The sequence below is a fragment of the Danio rerio genome, chromosome 7 (assembly GCF_049306965.1).
Source record: "Danio rerio strain Tuebingen ecotype United States chromosome 7, GRCz12tu, whole genome shotgun sequence".
In the NCBI taxonomy this organism is placed as follows: Eukaryota; Metazoa; Chordata; class Actinopteri; order Cypriniformes; family Danionidae; genus Danio; species Danio rerio.
This window is the reverse complement of record NC_133182.1, coordinates 20,113,951-20,131,120: the sequence shown is the minus strand read 5'-3', so window position 1 is coordinate 20,131,120 and position 17,170 is coordinate 20,113,951. Positions and strand designations below refer to the sequence as shown.

The following is a 17,170-nucleotide window of genomic DNA, read 5'->3' as shown; positions in this document are numbered from 1 at the left end:
GTTAGTTCAATGTTGGTAACTAACAGGATGTGTGCATGAGGATGAATGCATGAACAAGAATTGTGAAAAGAAAACAAATATAGTCAGAGGGATTAAGAATAGATATAGGAATAGTTACAGACTTGATGATAAGCGAATAAATGAATCAATCAAAAGCGTAAAGATGTGGCAACTGGAAATTTCATCCCCAGTAAAATTTGAACTGCAGGTTACTCTTGGGCATATTCTCAATCATCATACCTACTGTTGCCTGTAAAGAATATTGATAGGGAGTAAACGCATTAAGATGTGTAAACGTGTGTATGGACAACATTCCCATAGGTCATTTCTCAGTTGTCATGGCCATCAGCAGGTTAAACCCAGCACAAAGCAGCTATGACAGATGTCAAAACAGCCAATCAGTAGACTGGTTTATTTAGCTTGTTATCCAGTTAGGAGACTTTATGGATGACAACTGGAGGGTCATCCCTGGTCTGAGAGTCTGACCCTCACATCTTGTTAAGATGTCATCTCCTTTACTTGCCCTACGTCAACTCATCTTTATCCCATGGAAATCAGCTGTTTGTTTGCAGACAAAACCTTGTCAGAATCTGCATATTTTTCTCTGTGTGTGCAATATATGAGATATTAAAGTGCACGTGGTTTGGTGCTCTCATTATGTAATGCAGTAATAGTACTTTGGACCTTTTATATTGGTTTGCAAGGGTTGCATCACATTAGGTTAGTTAGTGGTATATCTGCTTGAGCCAAGGAACATGCGGGGCTGTGTAATTGCTGTAGGAGTCACGGTCACTGCCCTTTTTGTCTGTTTACTCTTTGCAAGTGTACCTGCTTTCGCCAGTACAGTTTATTCTAAGAGGAGTGACAGGTTATATAATATTTAATATCTTTTGAAATACAGATAAAGAAAACGTCCATGTGATTCATTTCGCTGCTTTTAGGAAGCATTAATAGAGATTTAGTTAATTCTGCACTGAAGCGGAATACTCTGCACATGACAAAAATGAAAACAAATCTCACAAGATCATTCACAACTAGAAGAAATGAAAACTGCATACACTTGGTTCTGTTTTAAAGTGTGCAAGCATTTAAAGCTGCAAATGACAAAACAGCAATGCTGGTTTAAATCTGATTCACACCAAACCAACAGACGGCAACAGCCTTGTTTTGTCAGATCAGTATGTTACCCTTCTCTGTGTCTGGCGGCTGTCCGAGCTTGTTTTCGGCGATTGAACATGCTGAATCGGTGCTCATTGGGTCGTAGTCTGACAACTGCCTGTGCCATGTGAATTGGGCTTTATAGTAAACAGAATTGTATTGTGCATTGGTGTGGACACTGGAATAGTAATCATTATCGCTCACTTCATAGTTCTCACTGTTAGTGTGAACAGGCCTTATTACGGAAAGCTTGATAACTCTAGGCAAGAGATGCCCAAATTAGGGCCAAGGTTGGCTTATTTTGCAATCTTTGATTCGGCTCAACATCTCATCTGAAAAGACAGTAAGAATGATGGGCAGGGTTGGGTGAATGATTTTAACAGATTGTCATTTCTAATTTAAAATAACCTTTTTTGTTTGTTTTAATTGCTGAGCTACAAAAAAGAGCCAACTGAAATTGTTTAATTTCAATGTTAATTGTAAATACATAAATGAATACTTAGTAAAAATGTTAATACTGTCACTTGACAAATAGCGGACAATGCAGAAGACATCTGCAAGCAAATCATTGCAAAATCAGGTGCAGCTTAACTAGTGTAACTCCATTCTGCTATAAATGAGATAAAACTCTCTGTTTTTACTGTAATAAGTTTAGTAAAACGTTGAAAAATGTAGTTAATATAAAGCAATGTTTTATTGTTATTTTAAAATATAATTTAATAAATTAGGGAGTATCCAAGGCAACTATTTTTACCTTCCCTTCGGCCCACTAGCAATCGGGTTTGTAAGAAAAGGTTTGGGCACCCCTGCTTAAAGGAACAAGTTAATTACAAAAAAATAATTATGCCTCAAACTGAATAAAATGAATGAAATGTGTTAAATTGTTACAGAATTATCATGTTTTTATTTAAAGCTAATTTGGCAGTAATTATGGGAGGAGTACTTTTTTTTTTTAATTACCACACTGTTTAAAAAATATATTTATTGGTGTGGTGTTTGCATAAAGAACCTTTAACTTCCATGCAGCCTTTTCAAAATGTTCTTTACAGTGTAATAAAAGGTTGATTTATGAACATGATTTTCACGTTATTAAACTATTCACTGAATGGTTTTTCAGCATCATGATTGAGCCTCATTATTATTATTTTTTAATAAATTCAATATACTTTTTTGAATTAAGATGAGCTTTTTTAAGATAATGTAGTAACAGAAAAAATATTTATTTTAATCGGCATATTTAACTTTGCCATTAGCCCCAAAGTCCAATGTAGGAGCCGTTTATCATAAAAGATGAAAGAAACCTCAGCCTATTGATATCGACTGCTTATTAGAAAAATATCATAGTTATCTCACACTTTCTGCCCTGCAGACCGAAACAGCATTTTCTACATGTGCTATTGCAATGCGTTGACAGAAATACTTAGAAAAAGATGACCTAGGGACCTTGCGGTGTGTATCTCAACTGTTTGCTCAAGTTGAGCCCTATAGTGAGAAGACACGATAACACACGCTCAGGTGGCAGCGTGGATAAGAAAGCAAGATGAACTTCAGTAACAGACTTTCCCTTCTCCACAGCAAAGTGGGCCCCTCTACTCAACTTTTGGGGCCCAACCACTTTTCTGGAGAGGAAGAAAAACACTGTTGTTTCAACACCAAACTGCAGCTGCGTACCCAAAATCAGCATGCAGTCAGCATGTCTACGGATGTGTTCTCTACCGTTTTTAAATGCAAGATGCAATTAAACGACGCCTGCCACGTTAACACCCATCTCCAGGACTTACTCTTGCACTGAAGCTCCACCATCGCCTGGTACCATTCCTCCTGGTCCGCCTCGTTCTCGGCCGCCACCACGAAACTCTCCGCCCGCGTGTAGAGCACTATCATGTGTTTATTCTTCGAGTCTGCCCGTTTGTTTATGTTGAAGCACGTCTCCAGCGCCAGAGCCTTTTTGGGCACGGGCGCTTTACCACGAAATTTCTTCTCACTCTCGTAGTATTCGAGTCGGGCCGGGCCGCGCTCCGAAGCAGCCCGCAGCACGAAGTAGCGCCGGTGCATGGACTTCTGCTTGCGGAGATAGCCGCTCCTGCGGACGTCCTCCGTGCTGTTCTGCAGCTCCATGTGGTTCTCCATGCTCTCTCAATCAATGTTCAGCCCTAAAAGTAGCGAACGACAACAAATGCACAATCCGTTGCTTGAAAAAAGTCATGTGCGCAAAGGGCGAGAGAGGCTCCAACAAGCAGTTTCCTTCCCAAAATAATGTCACTGAGCTCTGCGGTTGTGCTTGAGCTGAATGTGTGAGCAAGAGAGCACATGCGGAGCGGCGTGCGAGAAGCGACACAACTACTACTATTTAGAAGCAGCTTTACGAGTTGAATAATCTCATTAGTGTAGCGTACAGCAGACAGACAGACAGACAGATCCCAGCACCCCTCCTCTCCAGAGCAGCCCTCACTGCTACTGTGAAGCTCTGTCACTCATCGGGCTTCTGTAGTTCAGGCTATGAAAGAGAGAGAGAGCGTGTGTGTGTGTGTGTGTGTGTGTGTGTGTGTGTGTGTGTGTGTGTGTGTGTGTGAGAGAGAGAGAGAGAGAGAGAGGCTATAGCACGAGGTTGCGGACCAGAATCGGATTTCATCCTCCTCGGCATAAAACTAATTTCACTTTTTAATTCTCATGCATTAAAAAAGTGCATCTCGTTAAGTAAGAACCTCACGCTAATATCTGAATGTGAAAACATTTTTAAGTTCTGAGCGTTACTGTGTTTTTACAATGTTACTACTCATTTACAACTTTTTCTTTCATATTTAAATATCGATGAGAAATGTGTTTGATAACTTTCTAAAAAAGGACTAGGATAGGCTTAAGTTGTTTAAATGTATTTGAATTTGTAACTTGAAATTGTTTATAAACATATTTTTTATATTTCATTAATATTTTTAAATTCATAACTTTGTAGACCAGTGATGCTCAAACTAGGGCCTGCGGGCCAAAGTTGGCTCTTTGTATCCTTTGATTTGGCCTGCCAGAGATAAATTGATTGGGAATGGTTGGGGAATGCCTTTAACAGAAATTTTCGTTTCTATTTTAATGTAACCTTTTGTTTGTTTGTTTGTTTTATTGTTGAGAGACAAAAAAAGCAAAATGAAATCATATGTTTTAATTAAATGTTGTAAATGAATCAGATTTTTAAAATGTTGTGCAAACATTAGGTATGCACGAATAGGAGACAAAGCAAAAGGAATCAGCATTCAAATCAAGGCAAATGCAGGTTCAGCTTGACTATTCAGCATTGAACACCGATGTTTTATAAGTGGAACTTTTTGTATGGTTTTGTAATAGGTTTGTTATAATAATATACATTTTTGAAAAATTAGAACGCATTAGTAAATACAGTTAAAGTAATTTTTCCTATTTATTTTTAAATATTATGATATAAATTATGAAAATAAACGTGGCAACTTTAATAGTTTGCATTGTTTACTTTCGGCCCACAGCTCTCAATCAAGCTTGGATTTTGGTCTTTCACAAGAAAAAGTTTGGGCACCCCTGTCACACCTCTTCTGGGGTCAACAAGGATATTCTGTAAATGACTTCTGGGAGTTAAAGGTTAGAACGAACCTTTCTTGACAAATGTTTGTTAAAACTAGGCTGTCTGTTGCTTGGTTGCAGACTTCAGAGCTATCTGCTTCAGTGGAACTGAATTCAACTGAACGTCAACATTTACATAAAACAGAACTGAATCAGGGCAGCACCGTGGTGCAATGGGTAGCACCATCGCCTCACAGCAAGAAGGTCGCTGGTTCGAGCCCCAGCTGGGTCAGTTGGCATTTCTTTGTGGAGTTTGCATGTTCTCCCCGTGTTTGTGTGGGTGTGCTCCCGTTTCCATAAGTCCAAAAACATGCGCTATAGGTGAATTGGGTAAACTAAATTGTTCATGTGTGTGAATGAGTGTGCATGGGTGTTTCCTAGTGATGGGTTGCAGCTGGAAGGGCGTCCTCTGCATAAAACATATGCTGGTAAGTTGGCGGTTCATTTCGCTGTGTTGACCCCTGATGAATAAAGGGACTAAGCTGAAAAGGAAATGAATGAATGAATAAACTGAATTAGCATTAATTTTATGCTAACTACACCAGCTTATCCTGCCTGCTGAAATACTTGAATGTTCCACTATCTGACATATTGTTTTGGCATATTACTTTTCTCTTCATAAGCTGCTTTAACTCAATCTACATGGCATAAAGTGCAATAAGAATAAAGATTAATTGAGCTGAATAGTTATTCTCAGGTTCGTAATTGTTGATACAACAATAAGACAAAGATAAAAGTCTCCTATAGAGTAAATTCAGTTCAGTATAATTATTAAAGAGTTTATTCTTTTACCTTTGCTTGGTCACTTTTATTTTGAGCTAAAAGCAATCATTGCAGTATTACTGGCTAGCAGTTAGCAGAATCCCCCTCCCATTTAATTCAGTGAGGTTCTGAAGTTTAGATTCATTTAGGAATGATAAAAGCAGGGTATAAAAGCACTTTATGTACCCCAATCAATCATTTCATATACAATACTGTGTACATTTTTACTTTGCATCTATTAATTAATAGATACTGTAATTACAACTGCACATCATTTCTGTAGTTACTTGTTATTGTTAAATTATACTGTATATACCTGTGTATATAGTGTACTTATTGTGTGTATGTCACATTGCAAAACAATTTTGTCATATATATAAAACCTTACAAAATATCAATACACTGTGATTAGTGCAATTGAAAAGGTAATCTCTGCTGAACTATTTAATGGTGCAACTGAAAAGGTTGTAATCACTGTTGGATTGTTTAAAGTCTCTAGTGACATAAAACAGATACTTGTTAGTTAATGGTTACCCTTGTCATCATAAATTTCGTGTTAATATATTGCATATGAATAGCAGGCATGACGGCAGATTAATGACCAAAAGACAGACAAATCTTCTACTGTTGTATCATACTCTAATATGTTCAGAACATGGCAAACATTTTTGCTTTTCCTTTTCATCTGGTGAGGTAAAATAGTTATCAATGAGTCAATAATGCAGGTGTAAATTATGATTTTAGTGCTAAATGTTTAAATGATCTAATAAAGTTTTTTTTTATTGTGTTGTGAATGAATACCAAGTATTTATATTAAAATGCATTGCGACATCTGGTGGACTCCCTGATCCATTGCAGCTGCAAGTTTTAAAGGGGACCTGAATTTTGCGATTTTAGTTTAAAGCTGGGGTGCCCAAACTTTATCTTATATATGTATGCATGTATGTATGTGTGTGTGTATATATATATATATATATATATATATATATATATATATATATATATATATATATATATATGTATATATATATATATATGTATATATATATATATAATCTCATTTATACTATAATGGAGTTCAGTGCCGAATACACACTGATGTCTTCTGGATTGTTCTCTGTGCGTAGAGTGTCAGTATTTCCAGCATTTTTGAAAATCAGATTCGTTTAGAACATTTAACTAGAAAAGTTAATTTCATGGACAAACTTTGTGGTGGCTTGAGAAAGCGTAGTCTGAAAGTTTAAAGGAGTTTTAAAGTAAAAAATAATGAAGTAGTTTGTAAGAAGTTGGCAAAGAGAGACTACTACATATCTACATAACTACATATGTTACCATGTTTCTGGTATGGATCGACATGTTTCGTCGTTAGTATGTTTTTAGTATGGATTAGTATGTCGTTAGTATGTTTCTAGTATGGATTAGTATGTTTTTAGGTTGTTTCTAGTATGGATTAGTATGTCGTTAGTATGTTTCTAGTATGGATTAGTATGTTTTTAGTTTGTTTCTAGTATGGATTAGTATGTCGTTAGTATGTTTCTAGTATGGATTAGTATGTTTTTAGGTTGTTTCTAGTATGGATTAGTATGTCGTTAGTATGTTTCTAGTATGGATTAGTATGTTTTTAGGTTGTTTCTAGTATGGATTAGTATGTCGTTAGTATGTTTTTAGTATAGATTGGTATGTCGGTAGTATGTTTCTAGTATGGATTGGTCATTCGTTAGTATGTTGTTAGTATGTTTTTAGTATGGATTGGCATGTCGTTAGTATATTTTTAATATGGATTGGCATGTCGTAGTATGTTTTTAATATAGATTGATATGTCGTTAGTATGTTTCTAGTATAGATTATTATGTAGTTATTATGTTTCTAATATGGATTAGTTTGTTGTTAGTATGTTTCTAGTATAGATTATTATGTCGTATGTTTCTAGGATGAATTGTCATGTTGTATGTTTCTAGTATGGATTATTATGTCGTTAGTATGTTTCTTATATGGATTGATATGTCGTTAGTATGTTTCTAGTATGGATTAGTATGTCGTTAGTATGTTTCTAGTATAAATTATTATGTCGTGATTATGTTACTAGGATGAATTGTTATGTTAGTATGTTTCTAGTATGGATTATTATGTCGTTAGTATGTTTCTAGTATGGATTGGTATGTTATTAGTATGTCCAATTGTAAAGTCAATGGCATTTTTTTTTACAATGGAAATCTTTGGAACATTTGCTAGGGTACTGTAAGTGGTTGCTAGGGTGTGGCTAGTGAGTTGAAAGGTCATCAGTGATTGGCAGATTGGTATTCTGAGTTAAATGAGCCCAACCTTAAGTCTGTATGACAGTCTGACGCAAAGTTATCAGGTCAAAGTTTGGTCCAATGTAAAGTCAATAAGACTTTTCTAAATTTTCCTAGTCAGTTTTCGGAAAAAAAAAGTCGGATCAGTTGGAAAAGATATAGCAACCTGAGTCAGACCAGTTTGGAGGTCTGGAGTAAGTTTGGCTTTTGTAGCTGGAACGGTTTAGGAGGAGATGCATACAGAAATTAGTCTCAGAAGAAGACAGAAGAAGAATGTTAAGTTTATGTAGTATAACAGAATGTTGGCTTTCTCGAGCCACCATAATTAAAACATTTCATTTTAGTTGGCAGCTCAGAAATAAAACAAACAATCAAAAAAGCTTATGTTATAATAGAAATGACAATCTCAGTTAAAGACTTTCGCTCCCAACACTCTCTTCTCACACTGGATAAAAGGTCAATTCAAAGGTTAACATAGTGCCACTTTGGGCCTAGTTTGGGCATCTCTTTTATTCAACTTGTTACTAAAAAACAGAGCAAACTGTAAATATTTTAGAAACTACATTAATTCACCAAATTACTATTTAGAATTTCACAAATGTTTCTCTCACTTCAGTTTGTTAAATAATAATAAAAAATTTTTTAGTTTAATTATAGCCTGTTAAACTGCAAACCTAAACCATAACCCACTCCCCAGCTCATAAAAATTAGACTACATCCAGTGAGAGGTGAAATTTATACTTTTCTTTTTAATTTTTCAGTTGAAAGCCCTAATGCTCATAGAGTGCAAATACATTCATAATGCGATAATGATCTTCACAGAAAAATATAAATGATGCTGTCATAAAAAGATATTGCATGAAATTCCGAAAGCAGCAAATCTGATTTGCATCACAGACAATCAGATACACGTCGACACAACAGTTATGGATAGCTTTATGCATATGGATACATCTCAATACACAGACATTCTATACGAGTCCTTTTTGCGAAAAACAAACCATCTCTACATTATACAGGACACTTGACGATATTAGACAATTTTTGGTCCATAAGAGAAACGTTTTTCCCTCATAAAACTGCAATACATTCAGCAGCTTCCTGCTCAGCTTAAGAAGCGCATGCAGTCCGACAGCGCACACACAAGAATACTTTTTAACGCTTGAAATGAAACGTTAACGTCAAAATAAATAGAAACAAGCCTGGCATACTGTACATACACAGACAGGCGAGTGAGGGAAATGTCTGTTTTGTTTACGCCGTCTCTAACATGCATCTGAATCAATAAACCAAATTGGCACTAAGGAGAAATGCATTACTGAGGTGATCTGAAGCTTGAACTGCTACCGTTTTATTGTCGACCTCAGTGTTTTTAGAAGTAAGCGGCACTCAGGTTAGGGCAATATTGGCACGAGAAGATCTAGTGTGTGGAAAGGTGAAAGCAGCAGCTTTTGTGTTTGTGTGTGTGTATGAGTGTTAATGGCTCTCATAAGCACCTTTCATCCAGAGTTCTCCTGTCATCAGAAAAAATAACTCAGATTTTAGGTGAAACCCACACAAACACACACACACAGAGCTTGATTTACTATAGCATTTGGTAGAAAAGGGCATTTATGAACACACGCTCACACACACATAAAACAAAGCATATACAAATGGTTACAATACTGGCTAACAAACACACACACACACAAACATGCATACACACACGCTTTTAAACATACATGAGAACACATATACACGCAGAAGTTTTGGATGTTTTCTGTAGGTATGGCAAAGTAAACACTGGCTCTCTTTCTCTGTGGTCGAAATGGTTCAGGATCAGATGAAAGGGTTCAGTGATGCTCCTCTGGTCGGGTAAACATTCCCCTGTGAGAAATCAAGGAAAATACTTTAGAAGGATTAAGGTTTAGACCAGGGGTCACCAATCTCTGTCCTGGAGAGCCGGTGTCCCTGCAGGGTTTAGCTCCAACTTGCCTCAAAACACCTGCCTGGATGTTTCAAATATACCTAGTAAGACCTTGATTAGCTTGTTCAGGTGTGTTTGATTAGGGTTGGAGCTAAAATTTGCAGGACACCGGCCCTACAGGAACAAGTTGGGTGACCACTGGTTTAGACTAACAATGAGCTTGTTGTTATTTATGTAGTTGAAATTTTCTTCAGTATAACATTACAATACCTGACAGAAGACTTGTTGCCTATCCAAGTTTTAGGAATCATAAATAATAACTTGACTTCTAGTTGATCATTTGGTATCAGAAGTGGCTTATATGAAAGGCAAAGGCCCCTAGATTACGCATATTTTACCAAAATAAAAACATGATCATGCTTTGATTTTTAATCATTTAATTAGGACAGTAAGGTCTGACTTTGCTTAGACAAAACTCTTGTCACTGAACAGAAATAATGTACGGTATAGAATATAAAGTCATGGTGCAGTGGAAAAAGAGTTGATATTGTGTTTGACTGCCATGAGCTTGGTGGACTGCATCCATACAATGACTCAAATAACTTACTAATAAAGTCATCTGGAATGGCAGAGAAAGCATTCTTGCAGGACTCCCAGAGTTCATCAAGATTCTTTGGATTCATCTTCAATGACTCCATCTTACCCCAGACATGCTTAATAATGTTCATTACTGGTGACTGGGCTGGCCAATCCTGGAGCATCTTGACCGTCTTTTCTTTCAGGAACTTTGATGTGGCGGCTGAAGTATGAGTGCTATCCTGCTGAAGGATTTGCCCTCTTCTGTGACTTGTAATGCAATGTGCAACACAGGCTGTTGATGCTGCCATCCACTCAGCAGACCTCTTGCATGCCCCTATACTAAATGTAACCACAAACCATGATTTTTCTTTCACTTTTCCAAATGATCAACTAGAAGTCAAGTAATTATTGTTACTCTTACAACTGGGATCGACAACAAGACTGTTGTCAGGTAGTGTAAAAAATATTCTGGCAGTCTTTGGTGATTCATAAAATGTACAACAACAATTATTTGAGTCCAAGAAATATAGACAGGCGAAACAAAATGAATACCTGTGACATAAGATGAGGTCTTATGAGGTCAAATGATTGAAGTGGTATTAAATGTTAATTAATTAAACAGCTGTGAATTAAATGTAATAATGTTGTCTTTCGCATTCATTATTTTGCTCACACTGATCATTTTGTTTCGACCTCAATAGCTGCGTTTCCATCCTAACGTGAATAAAATATTTTGGAAGTTCACAAAAAAGAAAAAAATGCAAATTAGATGCATTTACATCAAAGAATACTGGTAGCTTATAGCTTAGTAAACAAAAAGTAAACAAAGCAAGTGGGAACGCACAATATATTGCTAAATTATTGTTATCGTGATAATAGTAAATGGAATATACTGTATGTATCTCAGTCGTGTGATAAATTACATTTATTTGATACATTGGTGGGTGAGACGGTGGCGCAGTAGGTAGTGCTGTAGCTTTACAGCAAGAAGGTTTTTGGTTCGCGCCTCAGCTGGGTCAGTTGGCATTTCTGTGTGGAGTTTGCATGTTGTCCCCCGCGTTCGCGTGGGTTTCCTCCTGGTGCTCCGGTTTCCCCCACAAGTCCAAAGACATGCGGTACAGGTGAATTGGGTAAGCTAAAATTGTCCGTAGTGTATTAGTGTGAATGAGAGTATGTATGTTTCCCAGACATGGGTTGCGGCTGGAAGGGCATCCACTGCATAAAACATATGCTGGATAAGTTGGCGGTTCATTCCGCTGTGGTGACCCCAGTTTAATAAAGGGACTAAGATGAAAACAAAATGAATAATTGAATGAATGATACATTGGTTGTTTATCTAAATTTGACCAATGAGATAGGGCCTTACTATCTTTATCCCCACCTACCTAGTGGTTGCTGCTGTGCTATTGGCTAGAGCAGCTCAAAGATGAATCTCTTGCTGAAAATAAACACCAGTGGTGGAAGTCGAGATGAGAGAGGAAAATGACAACAGCCAATCAGAGTCAGAATATCTTCACTCACTCCGAGTGTTTTAAAGACTAAATGTTTGCACCTTAACAGTTTTTTTTTTAATCTGAATAAAACTAATTATAACAAATAAAACTGCATTTGACCCGTTTACTTTAATATCAATCAATAAATCAATGATTTTAAAACATAGCTTAAATAAATAGCATTTTTCTAGGGAAAAAAATGGCAAGAAGTATCATTATCACATTACTCAACAGCAATATTGTACATTTTCCCAGTATTGTACAGCTCTAAAGGCAAGCATAATGGAGACATTAGTTTCATTTTTTCCCTTCGGCCTAGTCCTTTATTTACCATGGGTCGCCAAAGTGGAATGAACCGCCAACTATTCCAGCATATGTTTTATGTAGCGGATGCCCTACTAGCCACAACCCTGTACTGGGAAATACCCATACACTCATTCACACATACACTATTGCCAATTTAGTTTATTTGCTTCACCTAAAGCGCATGTCCTTGGACTGTGGGGGAAACCAAAGCACCCGGAGGAAACCCACTCCAACACGGGGAGAACATGCAAAGTCCCTAACTGACCCAGCCGGGACTTTTACTTATGTACATGCGATTTTTCAGGTTTTTTTATTTTTTATTTTTATAAAATTGCAACAATTTCAAAAAACTCTCTTTTCACATTGTCATTATGGGCTATTGTGTGTAGAATGTTGAGGAAATGAATGAATTTAATCCTTTTTAGAATAAGGCTGTAACATAAAAAAATGTGGAAAAAGTGAAGCACTAGAAATAAGATTGTAATTTTGTGCATATCAAGTGATCATATAACCAGTAAGTAATTGATGTCATATTAATTATTTGTAAGTCTGATTTTGAGTACCGTGTTATGTAGAAAATATGTAGACATAATACATCTCTTCTATTCAGCACCAATCCAAATGTTCACATGCTTTACACACAATTTGCTTAATCACATTAAACAAGTCACTTAGGAATATATGTCACAGAAATATTCATATGGTAAAAGAGCAAAACTAATATTTAGGAAAATAGGGTATTTCAAGAAATAGCTCTTAATCTAATTACAAGCATTATAATTAAATATAATCTGACTACATAATCCAGATAAACGTATAATGAGTGGAGTCCCAGCAGGCACTCAAGTCAGTCATTTAGGTCAAGCTAACTATGGACTCTCAGTGATTTACGATATACAGGTGCAGGTTTATCTACTACACCTGTTTTATTGACTTTGAGCATTGAAAGCGGATCATACTTACAGTAAAAGGATTGACAGACATTGGTCGTGGGACTTTGGGGATGGACTCCGGAGCAGGAAATGAGTTGAAACCTTCAAAACAAGCCAGAGGGTAAAAATAGCACCCAGTTCAGATCAACAAATTGGCTTCTCTCCTCGGTCATCTTGAGTTTTCGCTCTGCAGTGTCTCTTCTTAAGCTCTACTTACTGACTGGTTGTTTTAATTGATTAGTGGACTATTTTAAGAAGGAGAGTTTCACAGCCATTAAGCAGATTTGAAGAGTTAAGCTTGCTATACTCACCATTCGCTTCCTGGTTATTAGACTGTTGATGTGAAAAAGCACTTTGGGTGGCGGCGGGTGCAGGAAAACAGACAGACTGAGGAAATTGAGCTGAGGAGGAGGAGGAGGAGGCATCATCTGTCAATCACAAACAAACATCAAAAACATCAACGTTATTAAAAAACATTACGAACACCATCCGTCCACTCATCTGCCCATCCATCCATTTGTCTATCTATCTATCTATCTATCTATCTATCTATCTATCTATCTATCTATCTATCTATCTATCTATCTATCTATCTATCTATCTATCTATCTATCTATCGATTCATGCGTCCATCTCTGTCCATCCATCCATCCATCCACCAGTTTGTATAATGTTCCATCTATCCACTCATCTGTCCATCCATCCATTTGTCTGTTGATCCATTCGTCTGTCCATCCATCTATCTGTTTGTTTATTGATCCATCCATCCATCCATCCATATCTATTGATCCATCCATCCATACGTTTATCCACCAATCTTTCTACTCATCTGTCCATTCATCTGTCTGCCTATTGATACATCCGTCTGTATCCATCTATCCATTTGTTCATTGATCCATCCACTCATCCATCCATCCATCCATCCATCCATCCATCATCCATCCATCCATCCATCTTTTTTTCTATTGATTTATTCATTCTTCCATCCATCCATACCTCTATTCACCTACCTACTCATCTGTCCATCTATCTGTTTGTCTACTGATCAATCTATCCACTCAGTCTATCCATACATGTATCTATCTATCTATCAATCTACCCACCCATCCATCCATCCATTCATCCATCTACCAACCCACCCATCCATCCATCCATCCACCCACCCACCCATCCATCTAACCATCCATCTACCTACCCACCCACCCATCCATCCATCCATCTACCCACCCACCCATCCATCCACCCATCCATCCATCTAACCCACCGACCCACCCACCCACCCATCTATCCATCCATTTACAAACCCACCCACCCACCCACCCATCCATCCATCCATCCATCCATCCATCCATCCATCCATCTACCCACCCACCCACCCATCCATCCATCCATCTACCCACCCACACACCCATCCATCCATCTACCCACCCACCCACCCATCCATCCATCCATCCATCCATCCATCTACCCACCCACCCTCCCACCCACCCACCCATCCATCCATCCCACCCACCCACCCACAAACCCACCCACCCACCCATCCATCCATCCGTCTACCCACCAACCCACCCACCCATCCATCCATCCACCCCCCACCCACCCACCCATCCATCCATCCACCCATCCATCCACCCACCCGTCCATCCATCCATCTACCCACCCACCTATCCATCCATCCATCTACCCATCCATCCATCCATTTATCTACCCACCCACCCATCAATCCATCCATCCATCCGACCCACCCACCCATCCATCCATCCGTCTACCCACCCACTCACCGATCTATCCATCTACCCATCTACCCAAATCCATCCATCTACCCACCCACCCACATATCCATCCATCTACACACCTACCCACCCACATATCCATCCATCTACCTACCCACCCACCCACATATCCATCCATCTACCTACCCACCCATCCATCCATCCATCCATCGATCTATCTATCCATGTGTCCATCCATCTATCAATCTAACTATATATCTACTCATCCATCTATCCATCCATCCATCCATCCATCTATTGATCCATCCTTCCTTCCAGCCACATCTATCTATTTGTCCATCTGTCTGTCCATTCTTCTGTCTATTTCTATGAAATCTTTATATACACACAAACAGGTGTTATGTGACAGATTTTTAGTTTTGCATTGGACATAAAGGACAGATTGTATATTCGACATGAGCATTGAACTCTGTGTTCTAGACATCATGGTCAATGTGCTAGACAAAGTATTATTTCCTCTGACAACTGGTCTTCAGCCAACAATAAATTCAACAAACCACTCTCTTTGCGTTGGAGTTTTACCAGAATGACATCACTGCTTGCGTTGGCTTTGAGATCTACCACTAGGCTTACAGCATTTATGGGAGTAAGCATTTCTGTGTGATTTATTAAGCATAAGGCCTTGCAATAGTTCCGCACGGGAACACCAGCATATCCAATTATCAGATTCATTGCTTTATGGATTAAGTTCCTTTTAAGCCTAGCACGCTCTGTCAGATTTATAGCATTGTAAAAAATGTATCCTTCACAATACACAAATATGCGCTTGTGTCCAGCAGTCAGATAAATGCTGAGTCTGACCCTTGCTGCACGGAATTTCAGAGGGAAATATCCATGCATATCAATAGTAAATATAAAACTTACTAAATCTGAGATAAAGAAATCACACATACATCATGCAGTACACAGTTAAGAGACTTCAGTCTATTGATGAAAAAACGTATATAATATTAAAACAGATCCCAAAACATTTTTCGTTTAGAAAACATCACTTTCCAAAGACTAGCATTAATCTGTACGGCAGTTATTCTTTTTTTACAAATAAAAAAACTTGTACCTGAGGTTGTGCTTTTGAAGGGGTTACTAGGAGAAAGAACAGGCTGAGCACAACTGGCTGTGGAGTTGAACGGGTTTGGGAAATCTGAATCAGAGAGAGAAGAAAAAGTGTTATGTGTCGCACACTGCAGAAGGTCTCTCATTAGCACAAATTGTTCTTTGGATCCATTCCCTGTTTTGACTTAATTATTGTGATTTTACACATGTTTGCATCTCAGGGATTTCCTGAGGTCACGCTGTAAGATCGTCCAGATGTTGTGTGTCACACCCAAACTATAAAAACAGCTTAAGTTCTGTTTAAAAACACTGGGAAAGTGGATCAGTTTGAATATGGGGTTTTACATCTATTATTACTTGTTCACACACAAAAGAAGGCCAGTTTACATCAAAAACAATAACTATGGGTCAAAGACGAAACATCACATTTTGGGGTTCACATCAAATTAAATGAACCAAAGCCATTTGATAAATATAGAAAGTATATAAAATCCAAATAAACTGTCTAAAATCTCAAAACATTGAGTGAAATAATTTTCCCTTGTAGCGGCACAGTGGCTCAGTGGTTAGCACTGTCGCCTCACAGCAAAAAAGTAGCTGGTTCAAGTTCTGGCCAGGTCAGTTGGCATTTTTGTGTGGAGTTTGCATGTACTCCTGTGTGGAGTTTGCATGTGGGTTTCCTCTGGGTGCTCCGGTTTCCCCCACAGTCCAAAGACATGCAGTATAAGTAGAACAAATGGTTGAACTAAATTGGCCGCAGTGTATGAGTGTGTGAGATTGAGTGTGTATGTGTGTTTCCCAGTACTGGGCTGTGGCTGGAATGGCATCTGCTGCATAAAACATAAGCCAAAATAGTTGCCGGTTTATTCCACTGTGATGACCCCTGACAATCAAGAACCAAAGCCTGGTTTAACTGGTGTAACTACATGTCGCAACAACGCAGAGTGCAAGCACTGTGATTGGTCAGCTTGGTATCACTGATGAGTGTGGGTGGGACCCAGAGCCGTGCAAGCCCGATGAAGTGAGTGTTTAGAAGTGTCAAGTCCCGTGAAGGAGGTCCAGCTGGAAAGTTTTGCGCGCAGTTTGTGTTGCTCTGCAATAACACTTCTGAAATGCTAACTGGCAGTGAGGTGTTAATGTTCCTCTGTGTTGAGTTTCTTCGCTGGTGTTTTGTTTTTTCTGAACGCTACCTTAATGTAGAAGTAGCTTAAACTCGCTCACTTTGAGCTGGGAACCAGTGGACGTGAAACAACTTTAATTATAAGGTAAACACAAAACAACAGTTTCCACCTTGAGATCCTTCACA

At 38.1% G+C, this 17,170-nt stretch overlaps 3 protein-coding genes across 11 annotated transcripts in view; 1 reads left to right on the top strand and 2 right to left on the bottom strand.

Annotated features, from left to right (window-relative positions):
- The window catches only part of si:ch73-335l21.1, a 76,778-nt gene extending 73,159 nt beyond the window's left edge, over positions 1 to 3,619 (bottom strand). For all 5 annotated transcript variants that reach the window (XR_012383234.1, XR_011016272.1, XR_011016273.1 and 2 more), the window contains exon 1: positions 2,940 to 3,619. Coding sequence is in view for 2 of the 5 variants with exons in the window: in XM_001920117.8 (XP_001920152.3) it covers positions 2,940 to 3,288 (349 nt within the window). In the remaining 3 variants the exon portion in view is untranslated. The remainder of the gene's footprint in view (positions 1 to 2,939) is intronic.
- The window catches only part of acap1 (ArfGAP with coiled-coil, ankyrin repeat and PH domains 1), a 101,989-nt gene that overhangs the window by 7,632 nt on the left and 77,187 nt on the right, over positions 1 to 17,170 (top strand). For 3 of the 5 annotated variants that reach the window (XM_073906811.1, XM_073906812.1, XM_073906810.1), the window contains one exon: positions 4,650 to 4,761. The exons of the other annotated variants lie outside the window; for them this stretch is intronic. The gene's annotated coding sequence lies outside the window, so the exon portion shown is untranslated. The remainder of the gene's footprint in view (positions 1 to 4,649; positions 4,762 to 17,170) is intronic. 5 annotated transcript variants of the gene reach the window in all.
- Positions 8,720 to 17,170, bottom strand: part of agfg2 (ArfGAP with FG repeats 2) — a 32,109-nt gene continuing 23,658 nt past the window's right edge. The window contains 1 exon segment of the mRNA NM_001030238.1: positions 8,720 to 9,185. Coding sequence (NP_001025409.1) covers positions 9,143 to 9,185 — 43 coding nt within the window. The 3' untranslated portion in view covers positions 8,720 to 9,142.